Consider the following 17,450-nt stretch of genomic DNA (forward strand, 5'->3'; position numbering starts at 1 on the left):
GGCTTTAATGTGTCTCCTCTTTGTCTGCCTGCCTTCCCTATCAGCGTCTGGGCAGCAGGAAACCAAACATATTCAATAGTTATTAATCGTTTCTGAATGCAGGGGCCTCCTCTTCATAACATCGTTTGGTCTGTTTTGGCCATAAAAGCAGTAAACAAAGGGTCCTGTGATGTGGGGAGATCTGCTTTGGATGAGCAATTCTACCTCTGCATGTGCTCTTCTTCTCCAGGGATGTGATGGTGGGCATGTCATGTTTTCATGAGCACTTAGTGTTTGTCCCTTGTTTATGTTCTTGCTTTGCATCGAGTGGTGTGTGTGCTCCTAGCTGGTGCTTGCTCAGCCCCAGAAACACACTTTCATTCCCCTCTGCTCAGTCCTGTTTGGCTTTTGAATGGGACGACTCACAATCGTAGTCCTTAATGTGTTTTTACAAAAAGTGTGTGTGGAAACGTTTGAGGATTCATAAACAAGACGACGACTACTTTTCATATGCGTTTGAAACCAAAAGTTTTCCCTTTCTGATAAAACGTAACTGGAAGCAAGTTTTCGAACTGTGTCCCTCAACGTTAGTCTTTAATTGACTTACTGTTTATCAGTCCTGGAAATTTTAAGTAAAACACACTTGGTCATGTGCTGCTGCCCTGACCTTCACATGTATGTCTTAATAATACTTTTGAGTTCATTGTTTCGTAAATGTTTCCGAGGCATTCAGGCCCAGCCTCAAACGTGATGCTGTCCACACACTGCTCATGGAAGTGTTTGGTGCTGCTATGCAGCTTTGTCGCAGACGTCTTTTCAAACACAAAGGTTGTCTTTTACAACCTGTGTTTGCATGCCACAGCAAAATTGGCGAGTACTGGTTTTCTTCATGTGTTCTTCTGTTAAAATTATTCCTGTTCTTTTTTGCCACTTTCAGGAAATTCACATTTTTTTGCTTGTAGCAGGTGAAGTCGCTTTACATTTTGAGAGTAGAGCTTCTGAATTTCCTCTATCGACAGTTTGTATTCAGTGTTCATTAGTTTGTGTTTCTATCTCTGTCACATTCAGCTTTTTCTTCTTCATCATGTGTTTTTTTTTGTTTTGTTTTTTGTTTTTATAATTTATTTCCCCGAATCTGGGATTTTTTTTACTTGGGTTGAGCTCTTTTGAAATTGCTTGTACAAAATGTTTACTTTATGTGGGCACGTTAGAGATAATACTTAGATTTAGAGATGGATGTTTGTAGAAGCTTTTCAGCTAATTAGATTTCAGATGAGTCCTTTATTAATTTGAATCATAATAGTGGGATGAAGCAGCCAGCAGTCAAACATTTAGTGTAAAGCCAAAACGATGCAACAGCCATTCAAATATTTGACCTTAAAACCTGCATAAAAAATCCAGGCATGTGCATTATTGACCTCACGCACACTGACCAGGTGTGCTCGTGCACTTTTGGATTGCAAGAAAGTGATTTTTCACTTTCTTGTGAAAAGAGGAGTTTCAATTTTATTTAAACAACACCTGTTCAAAAACATTTTTTATATTGTAATGTTAAATCTTTGTGGGATTTTTCAAATGTTGTTGTTTTTTTATGCAACAAATAGTTTAGACTGAGCATCTTGTGTCTCACAGAAAGGATTTTGCTGGCTTGGGTGAAAACCTGGCCTGTATGTTCAGGAAGGAAAAAGAACCTTCTAAAAACTGGGAGTATCGGAGAAGAAAGATCAGCCGATCCATCCATCAAGTCTTTTCCCTCTTCTGGTTTAGTCACATGCTCTCCACCCAGGATGTCAGACACTTTCTGTCTTGCTTGGCCTTGGAGGGGCAAAAAAACCTTCTCTGGCATCACCAGCAACCCTTGTGACTCACCTAAAACTCCCACCGACCCTCCTATCGGCTCCTTCCCCAACACAGTACACTAAAGCCTCCACCTCATCTGCTCCCTGAGCAATAAATTATTGTCAGCAAGCCATTTGCCCCACACCTCTGTGCACTTACATCAGCTAAGTGTGTTTGCATGTTTGTGCACGTGTGAGACAAACACCTACCTTTTTAAAAGATCATCACTGGATCAGCATTTTGCTGCTTTGTGTGTTTGCCATACTGGGAAGGAGAGACTGTCACTGTCTGTGTCTGCTTACATTTAAAGATATTTATGATGAAATCAATAATTTATTCATTCTGTTTACGGGCACATGCAGGCCTGGTTTTGGTTGATTCTGTCTTGAAGAGCAAACTCCTGTCAGATATGGTATTGGTTAAAACACGTTCCACTTGTGCCAGTGTTTACTTCTACATCGATAAAAAGAGAAAAATATGCGATTTTAGCGTTTGTGAAGAGTTTTATTCGTCATTCAGCACTGGTTACTATTTTAATCTGTGATGACAACACATGTGTGTCATCCTGTTTGTGCGTTTGTCTATATCCCCATAAGGGTTATTGTGTTGGTCAATCACCAGAGGAGCCATCTTCAATTTTATTGGGTACCAGTCTCCATTAGGTCATCCTGGGTGTACACACACACACACACACACACACACACACACACACACACACACACACACACACACACACACACACACACACACGTCAGCCTCATCAGACTCCCGTTTATTTTCCAAAACAAGAAACTCCCCACAAACACGCGGTTTAAGATGGTTTCAGACACTCTCCAGGGAGGAGTTCCTGTTTTATGGCAGACCTTCAGTCATGAGGTTACTTACCAAAGTAGCTTAAATAAGAGATTGTCTCAAAAAGGTATAGACTGTCTTAATAATGTCACTTGACCACACTTGTATTGATTAATTTGTGCAAAATCTTCTTACAAGTTGTAAAATTGGACTCAATTCTTCAATCAACATAATCCACACCACTCTAAATATTCTGTTTGACTGTAAGCCTGCTCTTATTGACAGTGAGATGAATCGTAAGTCTTTGAGTGGCAGGGACTGAACTGAAGCACCAGCTGTCTCCATTATTAGAAATTTATTAGTTAAAAAGGTAAATTGACCTGAAAAAAGCAGTAAAAGAGCATGAGTTGGTTTGTCTGCAATCCTGTTTTTCTTTGTTGTTTTTTTTTAGTTTATTTCATATCTGTTTCTGTATGTCTCTGTCCTCACTGTCTTATGGCCGTCATTGTGTCTTTCCAGGCTGCTATCCCTGCCCCGGCCCCAGCCTCAATCCAATAGCTCTGGGAAGCCGTTGGCTAGCCTATGCTGAGAACAAGGTAGTCTGCACATACACACATATTCATCCAGTGCAGAAGTGCCTTATCAGAGAAGCGACATATTTACAATCCAAAAAAATGCATTTTATCTATTTTCTGCCTCTTTAATCTGTCTGGATAAACAACTCATTCCAAGAAGAGTCCACTAGAGATGATAACATTTTGAAAATCAGCAGATGTACTGGAGTTTTCTGTTTAATGGGATTGTTAAGTATTTACAAAAACCAGAATGTTCTATTGTGCATCCTGTAATACTTTTAATGTGAAGTAGTGTTTTGGTGCTGGCCCACTCAAGTAATTGACAGATGGGGCTGCTGTTTGTGCCTACGGATTTTCAGAAATGACCAAATCTAGTTTTTCAAGAGTAATACTGGGACGGAGCTATTCCAGTGATATTGTATATGAAATTAATCAGAGCAGGCTGTTTGGTCGTGCAGCCTGTCTTTGACGACAAAACCAATTTCCTCTAAAGAGTGAAGAGGGAAACCTTTTAAATGCCTGCATCTGGGTTAATTCTCCCAAATTTACCTCTTCGTTCATCTCCCTCGGACGTCCGTTATACGTCTTGTTTATTAGTAAATCTACCTTTTTTCCAGTTGATAAGATGTCACCAGTCTCGTGGAGGAGCCTGTGGTGACAATGCACAGTCTTATACCGCCACAGTGATCAACGCTGCCAAAGTAAGTGATGTACAAACACACATTTAACTGTTTTTCTCTACATGTGTTATCGTTCTCTCTCATCGAGATTCTTAGGTTTTCTTCTTCTTCCTCAAAAGTAAATAAATAAAAAATCCTAATAAATAACATCCTAAATGGCATTCTCTAAAGCACTGTGTTCAGGAGAAGTACGCCGAATGTGTCACAGCTTTATTTATATATAGGTGTGAACATAAAAGAAATGCACAGGAGAACATGTCTGGCTATTATTTTTTTAAAGTGTATTTCAGATAAAAAACATTACATTATCTCCTCTCAAAGTCCATACACGCTCAGATTGGCATTCATGAGCTAAAATTTATGGTTCTAGATAGCGAATCAACTGAGACGTTGCTCTGGATTAATTATTAGATAGGTGTGAGTTCTTATGAACATGTAAAACTACATTCAAAACTATACTCACGTTCTCACAATATGGCTGTAATCAGTCTGAACGTCCTACGGTAAGCTTGACACTCAGATAAAACGGCACAGAAGATGGTATTTCCAGCTCTGCCGGCACCATCTGTAAATGTGCTGACATTGGATCCACCTGTGCCGCCTGGCCGACTGTGGCTAAGCTTATGAGACACTTCATCAACCTGCTGATCTCCCGCTTCCCACTATAATCTGTTTCTCTTCATTGGTCTTGTTTCAGTCAGCATCATGGGGAAGTGGCTCTAAGATGGCTCACTAACAGCCAGCAGCGCTCTCTTTGATACCAGGTGAAATAAAATCCTGGGCCAATAAAGCAACTTGCTAACACGTGCAGACGAACTAGCTCCTCATATGGTTCTAGTCTGTTTCTCCACTTGGTCACAGAAGAAGGGCTAATTGATTCCAAAGAGCACGTGGATCTCACAGCTAGTGCGAAGATGACTCATTAGTGGGGTAACAAGGCTATACATCAAAAAGACAACTGTCTTTCTAACAGATTAGCAGCATGGTGATGGGTTGACAATTGCAGGGGGTATTGATATGCAGACAGGCAGTCTGCTTGCCCGCCCTCTCCTCGTTTAGGACCATATATCTCAATATGGATGACAAGGTATCTCCCTTTGGCTTGTGGCGCGACACGCTGGCTCTTAGTGCTGACATCCAGAGACATGGGAACAGAAAAGGAGGAGGGCGGGGGCAGCATTAAAGTATAATGGCTTTTGTTTATAAAAAAGAGAGAGAAGGCAGTGGCGCTGACCGACTGGGCTGTTCTGAATTTTCTGTCTTACAGGGAATTTATGTAGCACAAAAGTCCTGTTGCCTGTCATTCCTGGGTGTATAATTAAGAAAGACCGTTCACATAAAGATTAGGCTGTATCGTGTTTAGATAGTAACATCAGCTCTGCGTGTGTAAGTGTTGTGAGCCCTGAGGCATGATCTTCCTCCAAACCCCCCCTGCGCGCTAGGAAATCAATAACTCCTGTTTGGACTACTAAGAACTCCACAACTGCAGTGATTAGAAAACACATTAGTGTTGATCAATTAGGAGCCAAACGCCTCACTTAATAATTGATGGCTTTTCTTGCATTTTACACACTCACACACACCCCAGTGCATGCACGTAGCATCCACTGTTAGTGTGTCTGGTCAAGTGGCAAAGAGAGACAGCGGGTGATCCCCAGACCCAACATATGCAAGGCGCCACACTGTATTGACAGGGCCGCCTAGTCTGAATGCCTGATTAGGCTCTCCGGGGCCCCTTTGGTGCTTACACACACACAAACACACAGTCACACACACTGGACTCCATTAGAGTAAGACAGTGTAGTAGGTGAGATAGACTCCACTTAAGCAGCACTATCCATTTCCCTCAATCGAGCCACAGAGGTGTGTTTGAGGCAGACACCCTGGCTGGGCCTTAAGCGGACACAGAGGAGCCTCCCGCGCACGCACGTGTCTTCTATGGCTGCAGTCAAGTCATCAGCACTGCGAGCCATCAGCCGGCATCAAGTGAACATGCTGTATACATGCACCCATGCACAGAAGCACGTATGCGCACTGCAACCCAAACCAAAGATATCACATAGATGTAGAATATATTGCTTGGGAATATATAACATCAGGTGTGTATTATATTTTTTTTCTTTCTTCCTCAGACTTTAAAAACAGGTCTGACGATGGTCGGTAAAGTCGTGACCCAGCTAGCAGGCACCATACCGGCAAGCACTCCAGACGAGGAGGGCACATCTCACAGTGCAAGCCGTCGCAGCCCACACAACCCCGGTGTGGTCACCATTATTGACACACACAGTGTTGGAGAAGGACAGGTCAGTTCAGTTGTTTGCTGCTTGAAATGATTTTAAAATACTACATTTTATTAGTATTAACTGTGATGCTTTTTTTAGTTGGTATTGACCTCAAATCGAAGGAGATATCTCATTGCAGCAGTTGCAATTAAACTACAAGCCTTCCGTGTCTTGTAGTTTAATTAAACACTCGTGCTGAGAGAGTCGAGTGGATGCAGAGTGTAAAGGTAAACTCTTATACTGCTTTGACATTCAATCGTTTGCTCATCTGTAGTTGGGTTTCTATGGTAAATGGTTGGTACCCCTTTAAACCGGTGCTTCACAAACCAGTCAGTGATACCATCTTTTATATACAGTCTATGATGCTTTGCCATTGTGTTCATCCGAGGAATTGAGTTGCAGGATAATGTCTCCTATTAATTTGCTGAAGGGTTTCCAGTATACAAAGACAAAACTGACCATTACAGTCTTACAACATCCATTAAAGTGAGCACCTCCTGCATTCACTGAGGAATGGCATCTTAAAAAAAGAAAATGGGGCCATGCACATTATTAATGTGGTGAGCAATAAACAATGCAACACCAGCAACAGCAGAATTCTTAATATGTCTTGTTTTCCGTCTGTGGAATAAATGAGCAGGCAAGGAATTCAAGCTAAAGACTCCTTCAGTAGATCACAGAGTACAAACATTATATCAATAATATGCTGTTGGCCTCAACCAATCAAACACCTCTGCTATGACTTACTGGGCCAAAAGATTAAATGGAAGAACGATGTTCATCCCTGCAGTTTCACACACTGTTGCAGTTCATGGCAAGCAGCTGTGGAGCGAAAAACACCCTGTTAAAACATTTATGTTGGTTTGCCTCTCATTTGTCACCAGCTTGTATATTAGGTTGGTCACAAGTTAACAACACTAGATTCAGTGGATGGACCAACATAAAGTCATTCCTGCTTCGTCTTGTCTTACTGTTTGCTGTTTGCAAAGTATTCTTTAAATAAGTTTAATTGTGATTTATATATATATATATATATATATATATATATATATATATATATATATATATATATATATATATATATATATATATATATAACTGGGTTCACTGTTACCACCTGACAGCCTTGTTTAAGTGACTTTTATAGAAAGTTACTGCTTAGACACACACAGCAAATGGGCTTTTTGCTTCCTTGGTCTCATCATGTATGTCCCAGGTAAATAAAACTTTGCCTCTGTGGCTTGGCAAGAAGCAGGCTTGGTGGCTTGGACTCACTCAGTCTCTTTTACCTGGCTCTGCACGACTAACCTAAAGGTGTGAGTTAGATATGCTGCATATTTTAACAACTGAGCTTTTAGCCAGAGTTCTGTCTGTTTTGGCCGTGCTGGTGACAGAGACACTTTGTAAACATGCAGCTGCAACCTGACATGAAGCTCGAGGCTGACTCAATGCACCACATGCTAAATCAGGTCCTGGATTTAAGACTGTAGGAAATTCATTTTCTGGACGTATTTTTTGGAGTAATTTTTTTAAATATATATAATTTTTACACTTTGTAGAGGAGATGCTTGGAGAGGCTGTTGCTGTTTATTTTATTGTAACAAGAAAGTTGTTGTTATTCACTTTAGCTGTCAGTGGTTTACAATTTTGTGGCGTAATGCAGCAAAAAGGCATTATTAGTGTTACAGATGGTCTTCAGGTTATTGTGCCCTGTTTAGAGAAGTAATACATTAATATTTTTGGGGATATTTTTTTAATCCCATTGTAGCTTTGATGCATTTGTTAAGGCAATTAAAATTAAGCTAAATTAATAAATTTAGTAAGTTAAAAAATTATACATTAAATATAAATATTAAGTAATAAAAATGCACAACAAACCAAATAACATAATTTTAAATCGCTAAAATAAATTTTTATTGTTCACTGATATTTCAAAGCATGAATTATGGTTGATGTAACACCGAGCACGACTCTACTCAACCTTTAAAGTTGTATACAATGATGTATTTGCAATAATAAATAAATAAATAGAAAAGTATATTGGTAAATGTTTGGTGCATGTAATTATTTTGCAGTGCAATTTGAAAACAACTTCCAACCAACAACAAAGGTCACCAGGAGTTATCACAATAAACAGTCTAATAAAAAGGAAAGGAAGCCGCTAAAAAATCAGAACGTGTCCCCCCAAAAATAGTGTCATTCCATAAATGACTAAGGTAAGTTTGCATCTATTATCCTGACTCTGGGTCTGACTAGCTTAGGTGTGTGTTATAGTAAGAATGAAAATATGCTGCACTAACCTCGTTTACAGATTGACCAGTTGGCTTCCTCTTAATTGCAAAAGAAATGCTAAAAGCTTTTATCCCTGAATTTTCCTCAGCCTCTCCAAACTGTGATTAATCACACTGCAGGAGCGGTCACATTTTTAATGAGGTGTGTTTTCATACGTAGTACAGTTTGTCAGTGATGTTATCACCACACACATTCTGCCTTCTCCTTTCCTCTGCGACTGTAACCGCCCTGTAACCAGCCCGTAGTCTTATAAGTTGGATCTAAGCCTTCAGAAGTGGGTCTGCACTCTGTCACCAGGCGACACACTGCAACCATACACTGGCCGTAAACACTGATGAGGCCAGGCAAGGAGGGAGGGGTGCACTCAGAGTGTAGGAGAAATGGAGGTTGAAGGGAGTAGTAGGGGTGGGGACAGTCGAGAGTGTATTAAGACGGAGGTTGGAGGTGTAAATTCTGGAGAGATGAGAGAAGTCACGAATATGATTGAGGTGAGCTCCTGTGTCGTTGTGGAGATCCAAGACATTCCCATCGCTTCCAGTTGGATGAGGTTGGAGCTACATTGTATCACTGCTCCTTATTTGGAACAGCAGCCTCAACACACACACACACACACACACACACACACACACACACTCCCCTGTGTAACAGGGGCTCGGTTCTCTGGAGGACACTCTTGTTTCAAAGGGCTCCAGCAGGATTCCCTAACAGAACAACATTGTCTGCTTGCACTGTAATAAAAGTGATCTGCTTCATGTCACCAGCCTCTTTCTGTTCATGCTGTTCTCCCGCCTTTTCCCCTTTTTCCCCCTGGATCCTTAAGATCTTGCTTGGAGTGTGAGACAAAATCCTTTTAGTTTTTAGAGGCTATCTTGTTTGGACTAGCTTAGATTTTAAATGTTTGGCCAGCTTTCCTGACATCCGTAGTGCAACACCGGGGCCACATTTAACTCTTTTAAACAAGAGTGTGTGTTCTCAAACACCGGTACTTCTGCACAAAGTGGCCTCATGTCTGGGCTTATGTCTAATCTCTCTGTGTGACTAAAGGAGTTTTCTGCCAGCTCCTGGTCTCAGCACAGCCTGTGTTAGATTTGTCCCAGTATTGACAGCAGACTTTGTATGGAGATTTAGGAGCAGCCTCTAGTTGTACAAAATAACTTACAATTTCATTTTTGTTGGCAAGTTGCACAAGGGGAAAGCCAGTTCTGAATTTGATGGCAGTTTGTGCCTGTTTACGGGAAGACCCTGTGTCATGGGGTATTGTCAAAGCCACATGTGAAAAGCCACATCATTGCCAAAGTAAATTTGTCCATATTCTTGTCTCTGTTGTTAGGCCATATCCTGTCCACACTGGTCTCAGTACAGCATCTTTGTAAAGCGCTAGCGCTAATGAAATACAGCTCAAATTATGATGATTCATATTTTCTTTGACCAGAAGAAGTGGGTTTTTCAACAAAGTGCTTACTTGTCTTATTTCAGGTAACATGCTTATTATATTCTGTCCACAAGAGGGCAATGGCACACTCGGAAAGGAGTTAAACTTCCAGCTGTTTCACAGCAGGGTGATGTCAAAATCACCCTGCTGTGACAATATCACACCAAACCAAAATGTGGAGAGAAATCCTTGAGCAGGGGAAAGTCCCTCTCTGGGTTTAATGTTCTCATTGTTAGAAAATGATTTGGATTTTGTTTGTGTGTGTGTTCATACGATCCAGGTCTTGGTGAGTGAGGACTCGGACGGTGAAGGAGTGGTGGCTCACTTCCCAGCTCACGACAAACCTATATCCTGCATGCAATTCAACCCCAGTGGTAATGCACACACGCACACGCTCGTTTTCATGTCTTCGTGAGGACATCTCATTGACATAATGCTTTCCGTAGCCGCTTACCCTAACCATCAAAAATGAATGCCTAACCCTGACCCTCAGCCTAAACCTAACCATAACCCAATTGTAACCCTGACACTAAAACCACATTTTGACCCTCAAATATGCCTTCAAACTCGTGAGGACGTCCCCGCAGGTATAGCAGCGTGCCAATTTTCTGTCCTCACAAAGATATGTAAACATGTGCACGCACACACACACACACACTCGTAACTGTTGAAGAAGAAGACTGAACACTCAGTGACCAGAACACTAAAAACAGCACAGCAGTTACACGTCCATTCAAGTGTACGGTAACATATTGTTTGTTTGGCTCACATGTGGCGGCTTCGTCTTGTTTCTTTGGTTGGGCTGGATGTAACCATCCAAGCCAAATTCCAAGTGTGTGTATTCCACTTAAACAAGTGTTTGGCCTGTGTTTCCCCAGCCTCAACAAAGGAAGCACATGTAGATCAGACATTGTATCCCATACGGTAAATGTGTTAGTTATCTCTTAATCTTAGAGAGAATGCAGTAAACGAGAAAAGAAAAATAAAATCAATATTTGCTGTGAGCAGCCTTTTCCTTCTAAAGGATTATCTGATTTACTTTAGCAAGATTGTTTAAAAATTTAATGTATTTGTAGGCTAGCTTTGCAATCTCCACCTCTGTTGTAGAGATGTGTTTCAAACACTTGTGAATGGCACTGCAAGAAGACCAAGCTGTGCATAGTTCCAAAACAAGATTTTTACACGAATCACTTTTATTTTGAAGTCTGATCCAAAGTAAACACAATAGTTAGGCTGCCTGGAAGAGGCATTTCAATAACTGCTTTAGCAATCTTCATCAGGGACTTTATGTTGTGCATTCTCTTCGGTGTTTGGCAGGTAGGTTGTTCCAAGCATTCACCCAGTTTTGTCTTTTTATGTAATCTGTTGCTTTTGTTTTTTTCTTTCTTTTGTTTTTAAAAGAAAATCCTTCATCATGGTGCAAAACGAATTCAGTGCAAATCAAATGCTGACTTAATTTGATGTGTTCTGTTTTATTTTTTTGCACCAGTGTTTGTGTTCAATATGTGTTTATTCTTTGTCATTTACGAGCAACACATGACAAATGTGACAAACGAGTCGTTGAGCAGCAAAAACACTTGCATTGGTTTAAACATTTTTTTACCATTGACTTCATTCCACATAGAAAAGGACACTAGATGCTTTGTACGTGTGAACAGGCTACGTCATCACTTTCTGTGTGTGATCTTTGCGTGTATGTTTCTGTTACTCCTGCTGTGTGTGTATGTGTGCAAGTTAATAAAGAAGCTGCTGAGAGATGACTCTAACCCTGTGACCTCTAAGCTCCAGGAATCCTTGACTTACTTAGACTTATGACTAAACTTAGCAGCTCCATCTCAGGAGGTTTAAGATCATATTTTAGACAAAGACAGGCCAGACATGGTTGTCTTAACCCCACATTCTCCTACCTGCTGTCAACAAAATCACATATATTACCCATCTATGCGGCTAAGCTACTAAATATGTGCTTATATTTTTTCCCATTAGGATACTTATCTTAAGGAGCTAAAAAGGTTGCTAAGAAGTAAAGCTTAGGATAAGTAGTTGCTCTTGATATCTTGCTCCTCCCCTAAAAAAAAACAACGAAAACCAACAAAAACCCCACAAACAAACATTGACTTTGACCACCGACACTACTAAAAGCTTGTTTTGTTCCCAAATCATTTACAGACCAACTTTATCTGGCTTTGATGTAATGTGATCACGATCAGGTGAAATATTTAAGTTGACCATTTGATAACACGTGCCAGGATTTGCCAGAATAATGATTTTTGAAGTCACGCAAACAGAAATGGCGCCAAGAGAAGCCAAAAAAACTGATCAATGGCCACGAGTACCATTGACAGAGAGTTGGGGAATGGCTGCAATCACAGCATTGTAAGATTGTGAAAGATGTACCCTTAGGCCCCCTCCTCGATTCAGAGATGGCCGTTCATCAATGGTCATGCCAATTTGCATATTACTGATCATGAAACTGGCCTCACAGCCCATTGCTAGTTTCAGTCATTAATCAGATGTACTGTTTGTAAGGTTGGGGTGAAGATGAACACTCATCCTCAGTTGGATGAGTGGTGAAATGTTTCTCCCACTGAAAACACTACGTTCAGGATGTCCTTAACCGGATAATTGAGCATGCATCAGGACATTGTGTTTCTGTGTTTAGACTGTCACTCTTTTTTTATTTTGGTAATTGTTTGTCTTCTGCTTCTTGTTCCTAGTTTTACTTCACCTGTCTTGTTAGCCTTAGTTAGTCTCAGCTGTTGTTTGTTCCCCACCCGTGTCCTGCCTGTGTCTTTATTCATCCTTTGTTCCATTGTTTCCCTGTGTGTGTTTCCCTGTGTGTGTCCCTGTGTGTGTCCCTGTGTGTCCCTGTGTGTTTCCCTCTGTGTGTCCCTGTGTGTGTCCCTGTGTGTTTCCCTCTGTGTGTCCCTGTGTGTCCCTGTGTGTGTCCCTGTGTGCGTTTCCCTGTGTGTGTCCCTGTGTTTCCCTGTGTGTGTTTCCCTGTGTGTGTCCCTGTGTGTGTCCCTGTGTGTCCCTGTGTGTTTCCCTCTGTGTGTCCCTGTGTGTGTCCCTGTGTGTTTCCCTCTGTGTGTCCCTGTGTGTCCCTGTGTGTGTCCCTGTGTGTGTTTCCCTCTGTGTGTCCCTGTGTTTCCCTGTGTGTGTCCCTGTGTGTGTCCCTGTGTGTCCCTGTGTGTGTCCCCCTGTGTGTCCCTGTGTGTGTCCCTGTGTGTGTTTCCCTGTGTGTGTCCCTGTGTGTCCCTGTGTGTGTCCCTGTGTGTCCCTGTGTGTGTCCCTGTGTGTGTCCCTGTGTGTGTCCCTGTGTGTTTCCCTGTGTGTCCCTGTGTGTGTCCCTGTGTGTGTCCCTGTGTGTTTCCCTGTGTGTGTCCCTGTGTGTGTCCCTGTGTGTCCCTGTGTGTGTCCCTGTGTGTGTCCCTGTGTGTTTCCCCCTGTGTGTGTCCCTGTGTGTGTCCCTGTGTGTTTCCCTCTGTGTGTCCCTGTGTGTCCCTGTGTGTGTCCCTGTGTGTGTTTCCCTGTATGTTTCCCCCCGTGTCTGTCCCCGTGTCTGTCCCCGTGTCTGTCCCTGTGTGTGTCCCTGTGTGTGTTTGCCTGTGTGTGTCCCTGTGTGTGTTTGCCTGTGTGTGTCCGTGTGTGTGTCCCTGTGTGTGTCCCTGTGTGTGTGTCCCTGTGTGTGTTTGCCTGTGTGTGTGCCTGTGTGTGTTTGCCTGTGTGTGTCCCTGTGTGTGTCCCTGTGTGTGTCCCCGTGTCTGTCCCTGTGTGTGTCCCTGTGTGTGTTTGCCTGTGTGTGTCCGTGTGTGTGTCCCTGTGTGTGTCCCTGTGTGTGTGTCCCTGTGTGTGTTTGCCTGTGTGTGTCCCTGTGTGTGTTTGCCTGTGTGTGTCCGTGTGTGTGTCCCTGTGTGTGTCCGTGTGTGTGTCCCTGTGTGTGTCCGTGTGTGTGTGTCCGTGTGTGTGTTTGCCTGTGTGTGTCCCTGTGTGTGTGTCCCTGTGTGTGTTTGCCTGTGTGTGTCCCTGTGTGTGTCCGTGTGTGTGTCCCTGTGTGTGTTTGCCTGTGTGTGTCCCTGTGTGTGTCCCTGTGTGTGTCCCTTGGACTTGTATCAGCTGATAAATGTCTCCCTCTGAAGTCTGCTGTTGGGTCCTTTGCTCTGCGTACTCCATTACATTTGAAAGCACTGGATGTAACTGGTAAAGGTTTTGTGGCAGTTTTTGGCCTTTTCTTCTTTGATTGGTCGCTGTGCTTTTTGTAGTTGGAATTAATTGTTAAAATATATTAAAACAAATCTTGATTATGATTCTTACAATTATGTAAAGTAGAATAACCATTTCTAAGCAGCCAAATGGGATCAAAATCCTCTAACGTGGTCCTTTGCAGAAATATGAATCGCTCGTTTTTGTTAAATGAAAACAGAACATCTTTATTCTAAAATTGATGCTGAAGGAAATTGGGACTAAAACACTATGGATATGTGAAATTAATCAACATTTCTGCATAAGAACAATGTTGTTAGCCAGCTGACTGTGTTTTTTATGTCGTAGTGTAAGAAAAGTGTCTTTGTTCATCATTTAAAGGAATAATGTCGTCTTTACTTCTAAGATCCAAACTAGGCCTCCACTGAATTCGGTGTATTCCAGTGCTGTTCATGTAGATTTTACAGTGGTTCTGGTGTACTGGTTGATGCTGCGTCAGCAAGCCAAAAGACTCTGCCGTGACCTTTACACAGGGCACTGTCATCATCAAAATTCCAGACACATTTTTAATCTTTCTAACTCTTAAGTGAGCCCAATCTAAAGAGCTAATACAACTTTAAAATGCAAAGAAATGCAGTGAAAAAAACACAGATTTCAATCCTTTTAAAAAGAGACAAAAACTGCAGGCAGAGCATGTGATGAGATTAGGTTAAATCTGAACACAGGCATAGAAACTTCTCTTGCAGGACTGCTTTCATCATTGTTTTTCTTTTATTCATTTTCATTTCTAAGCTGCCTCTTTTTCAGTGTTCTATAATTAAAGGCCTCTTGTTTTGATCAGAGTCCAAATCCTGAGTGATTGGTTCATTGGTTTGCCTCTAAGTGAACTCGTTCCAAGTTAGTGGAAGTGGCTTTTACTGAACTACCTTTCTTGCCTTACTGAGGTTCGCTTCACAGTGTTCAACCTCAACATGGCAGAAACAAGAAAGAAACAATGATATGACTCCAGTAGAGCCTGGAAAACCAAGACGTTTTGGCTGGGAAGAGTTATGTAAGAAACCCCAGTGGCTTGTGTGTGTTGGAGGCGCTACAGAGGGTGGACCGTTCGCCGCCAGTTATTGGTGTGGCGGCTGGCGCTTCAGTGGATCTGTGGATCTATTCCTAGTGGTGTAATTAGAGGGACGCAGATGAAGTGCAGTGGCAAAGAGCTCTCTTTAACAGCTGCGATGTGTGTGTGCTTGTTTTCTTTCACGTCTCGTCCTTTTCACTTATCCTTAATGATCCTTGACTTGATTATTGGGTATAACGCCAAGGTCGAAATAGACTCATATTTTGATGAAAGAGATACTGTCCAGCAACGAGGCTTTTTTTCCTTTTTCTTTTTTTTGGTGAGTATGACTGGCACTAGATGGAGTGATTGATTCAACAATCAAGCGAGCTCCATCCGCTTTATTCTTTCCAGCCCATGCTCAGTTTGATAAAGTCCTTTACATCAGCGGTCCCCAACCCCCGGGCCTCGGACTGGCACCGGTCCGTGAGTCGTTTGGTACCGGGCCGCAAGAGTTGAGGCTCCGGTGTGAAATGTCTGGTTTTCAGGGTTTTTATCGGTTTTCAGCGTTATTTTGTTATTGTTTTTACCGTTAACTCTGTTTTCCTGGGTCTTTTCACGTGTGTTATGAATAAATCTTCTTTTTTCAGTACTGGTACTAGTTTTATTTTGTTGTATTTATCTGCGACACATTAAAGGCCGGTCCGTGAAAATATTGTCGGGCATAAACCGGTCCGTGGCGCAAAAAAGGTTGGAGACCGCTGCTTTACATGCAGTTGTGGAAGAAGACGTCCTGTAGTCCTGTATTTGCAGCCCAAGAGAATGTCACATTTTGTATTTTTCTAAACAGCTGATATTAGTCTTGAATAATATGTATGAAGCATGTATCAAGTATATGTAGTAACATTGCACTGATATAATAATGTGAAAGGCATTCCCAACTCGGAAGGGTTTCACTTGGACCACGATCGAATAATTAATTAATTCTGAACTCTTAAGTACTCATTTGTCATTTTTCAACTAAAGAGATCCACGAAGTTTCTGCTTTTCAGATTTAAAGATCTGATATTTCCTTTCTTTTCAGTCTAAGTCCATTTAATATTCCTGGAGTTTTGACTGGTTGTACAATGCAAAACATTTTGTTGCTTTAGCTTTCTTAAGCTTTTTGCTCACTTCTAGATTTTACTCTGAGGTTACAGAAAACTTCAGTTAATTTCCCTGGGTCTTGCAAACTTAGTTTTCAGCTTTTTAGGTGTAATTTAACAGACTAATAACTTTTAAATAACGGCCATCCCTAACTCCATTTACCTCTGCAGTAACTTGTGGCTATAGCTTTTAAATAAATGTAGTGGATTGAAAAGTTCAGGTGTTAATGAAGCTACTCAAAGCATCACCCATGCAAGTATCTGCTATGCTTGAATAAATGTATTTACTTAGTAACCTTAATCATTGCAGGTTATTGTTACTTATATTATCAATCAAATTCACAGATTAATCAGAAATCTTGCCTGACCATGAGTCAAGTTTTGTACTGGATATATTTTCACCTTTGTCTTGTGAAGAATCCTTTTTCAGCCTCATGAAATCCACGGTAGATCAGGAAAACACCACTGTGCAGCCACCTAAAAGTTTTGAATACCCCTTCAAAGCCACGACTAATGGAAGCTGAATCAAAACTGAATCTCTCCCCTCATGGAGCTGTCCCATAAACCATATCCCTGGTTTAGCAACAGGCTGGTCTAATGAATAGCCTGGCTTGTTGTGCCTGACCATTGAGGCAGCTGTGCCATGAAGGCAGCTCGTGGTGTAATAACTCTATCTGTACATCTCACTAATGTGTGAAAGAAACCAGGCTGTTGCCAAAAAACCTTGGACCCACACGCACATGTTGAACATGAGGGGAATTCCCACACACAAGCAGCTTCACTCGGCCGCACATTTAGTATGGATTGAGTCATGTCTTCACACCAAGATAGCAATTAGCACTCGTAGGCGGCTCTGATCTGATTTACAGCTTCTGCACCACAGGCCTCTCAGTTTTGCCTTTTTGAGAGATTAAAAAAACAAACAAAAACTGAATTTTACTGAGACTACTGTAATATTTGGGTGTGTTTTTACAATGCCTGTCGTACTTGTTGCAGCTCAGGCTGACACCTCCATCGTTTGCTATTTGTCATTAGTATTTGACAGCAGACCAGAATGTGATTTAAAACCATGCATTGTGCAGGGAGCACTGTGAGGAGATGTGTCGTCCTAGTTTTCAACTAATCTCTAGCTATGGTGTTTCTATTGTTTCAGATGAAAACACAAGGTTTAACAAAGATGTGA

General features: G+C 41.7%; 1 protein-coding gene across 5 annotated transcripts in view; it reads left to right on the forward strand.

Moving 5' to 3' along the window:
• bcas3 (BCAS3 microtubule associated cell migration factor) overlaps positions 1-17,450 on the forward strand; it is a 312,938-nt gene that overhangs the window by 32,260 nt on the left and 263,228 nt on the right. For all 5 annotated transcript variants that reach the window (XM_080289123.1, XM_080289122.1, XM_080289124.1 and 2 more), the window contains exons 10-13: positions 3,130-3,206; positions 3,803-3,886; positions 5,998-6,168; positions 10,152-10,245. In XM_080289123.1, the coding sequence (XP_080145249.1) occupies positions 3,130-3,206; positions 3,803-3,886; positions 5,998-6,168; positions 10,152-10,245 (426 nt within the window). The remainder of the gene's footprint in view (positions 1-3,129; positions 3,207-3,802; positions 3,887-5,997; positions 6,169-10,151; positions 10,246-17,450) is intronic.

This window comes from Astatotilapia calliptera, chromosome 14 (assembly GCF_964374335.1).
Source record: "Astatotilapia calliptera chromosome 14, fAstCal68.1, whole genome shotgun sequence".
Taxonomy (NCBI): domain Eukaryota; kingdom Metazoa; phylum Chordata; class Actinopteri; order Cichliformes; family Cichlidae; genus Astatotilapia; species Astatotilapia calliptera.